Source organism: Lactuca sativa, chromosome 5 (assembly GCF_002870075.4).
Source record: "Lactuca sativa cultivar Salinas chromosome 5, Lsat_Salinas_v11, whole genome shotgun sequence".
In the NCBI taxonomy this organism is placed as follows: domain Eukaryota; kingdom Viridiplantae; phylum Streptophyta; class Magnoliopsida; order Asterales; family Asteraceae; genus Lactuca; species Lactuca sativa.
In genome coordinates, this window is record NC_056627.2 from 338027526 (window position 1) to 338029653 (window position 2128).

At 33.7% G+C, this 2128-nt stretch overlaps 1 protein-coding gene across 1 annotated transcript; it reads right to left on the bottom strand.

Moving 5' to 3' along the window:
• Positions 1–771: 771 nt before the first annotated feature.
• On the bottom strand, positions 772–1756 carry LOC111921076 (uncharacterized). Its single transcript, XM_023916666.1, has 2 exons — positions 1476–1756; positions 772–1147 (listed from the first exon to the last, which is right to left on the bottom strand). The coding sequence occupies exons 1-2, from the start codon at positions 1754–1756 to the stop codon at positions 772–774; spliced, it is 657 nt and encodes a 218-aa protein (XP_023772434.1).
• Between the last annotated feature and the right edge of the window lie 372 nt (positions 1757–2128).

Consider the following 2128-nt stretch of genomic DNA (forward strand, 5'->3'; position numbering starts at 1 on the left):
TTATTTATGTCATTATGTAATATAAATTAAATCTTAAATTAAACATAACATTTTTAAAAATAACGATAACAATAAAAATCCTAAATTAAAAACAACATTAAAAAAATTACAACTAAGGATAAAACCACATTTAGATACAAAAAAAAAAGACAAAACAAATTACATTTTCGATCTAAATTACTCAAACTTCACTGCCATCATAGATATGATCTGCCAAGTCTTCTCGTAGTTGTTTGTGTTTTCGTTGATCTTGGATATCAACGACTCTATGTAAGTATTCTGCTGTCCCTAGTTGAAATTGAATGTGTCTTGGTTCGGTAGGTGAATACTCTGCAATGTTTCTTCCTTTATTTTCAACCACCATGTTATGCATAATGATACATGCATACAAAATATCTCGTAGTCTGTCCAACTCATATGGTCGTGCCACATGTTCAACTATGTGTCATTTTGCTTTCAGAACTCCGAAAGCACGTTCCACATCCTTACGTGCTCCTTCGTGTATTCTCTTGAAAAATTTATCTCTTGGTTCTATCGGGTGTCGAAATGCCTTCACGAACGTGGAATATGCTGGATATATTCCATCCATGAGGTAATACCCGAACTTATACTCATGGCCATTGACTGTGAAAGGAGTATCCGGTGCCTTTCCCGTCAAAAGGTTCTGAAATATTGGTGACTGATCAAGAACGTTTACGTCATTGTTCGAACCCGCAACTTCAAAAAAAGCATGCCAAATCCATAAGTCTTATGATGCAACCGCTTCTAATACTAACGAAGGCGATCCAAGATGACCACTTGTGTATTGACCTTTCCACGCCACAGGACAATTTCTCCATATCCACTTTGTGCAATCAATGCTTCCAAGCATTCCCAGAAACCATGTCGTTCTTCATGCGCCACATATAGTTGTTGTATGTCATTCAATGAAGGTTTGCGCAAGTATTTGTCACCGAAGGTTTCGATAACACCTCTCGCCAATCTATACAAACTTTCTCGTGCAGTTCGCTCTGACATTCTCATATAGTCATCAATAGAATCGGGTGACTCCCCCATAGCCATAAGCTTGATTGCAGCAACACATTTTTGCAACCCTGTAAAACTTTGTTTACCTCTCGCATCGTACCTTAGTTGGAAATATTCATACCTAAAAAAACATATAATAAAATTACCTAACAATTATTTAATAATCTAAAAAACATATAATAAAATTACCTAACAATTATTTAATAATCTAAAAAACATATAATAAAATTACCTAACAATTATTTAATAATCTAAAAAACATGTAATAAAATAACTTAACAATTATTTAATAATCTAAAAAACATATAATAAAATTACCTAACAATTATTTAATAATCTAAAAAACATGTAATAAAATAACCTAACAATTATGTAATAATCTAAAAAAATCATGTAATAAAATTACCTAACAATTACTTAATAATTAAAAAAACATATAATAGAATTACCTGCTTTCCATTGCATTGACTATTTGTTGAAATACATTTTTCCGCAAGCGAAACCTTCTTTTGAAATCTTTTGGTTGGTAGACACAATCATCCGCAAAATAATCGTGTACTAGACGTCTATGCCCCTCTTCACGATCTCTGTTCAATGCCGTACGTCTGGTCCGTAGTGGAGCTGGCTCTTGCGGTATCATGTCGGTAACATATTGATGTATCATACCCACAAACATATCTTCTTCATCGACATCATGATTGTATGGATGGAACGGATCAAAAGGATCCATTTTTAACATTCAATAGGAAAAATGAAATTGAAAGGATTTGTTTGGTTTGTAAAATATAAAGAGTAAATGTGGTATATATATATATATATATATATATATATATATATATATATATATATATATATATATATATATATATTAAGTTTATGACCGTTTGAAAACGGTAAAGTTTCAAACGGTTTGATTTTTGAATCAACCAATCAACGAATACATTTTCTCCCGTCGCCACAACAACGCCCGACGACGTAACACCAAAAAACGGGAAGCCGGCACAGTGTTCCCCGCGTTATACCGGCGTTATTAGGCGTCCACGTCGGATACCCCTTCGACGCCGTTGCCCGTACCGATCGCTCTAACAGAAGGTGTCCACAT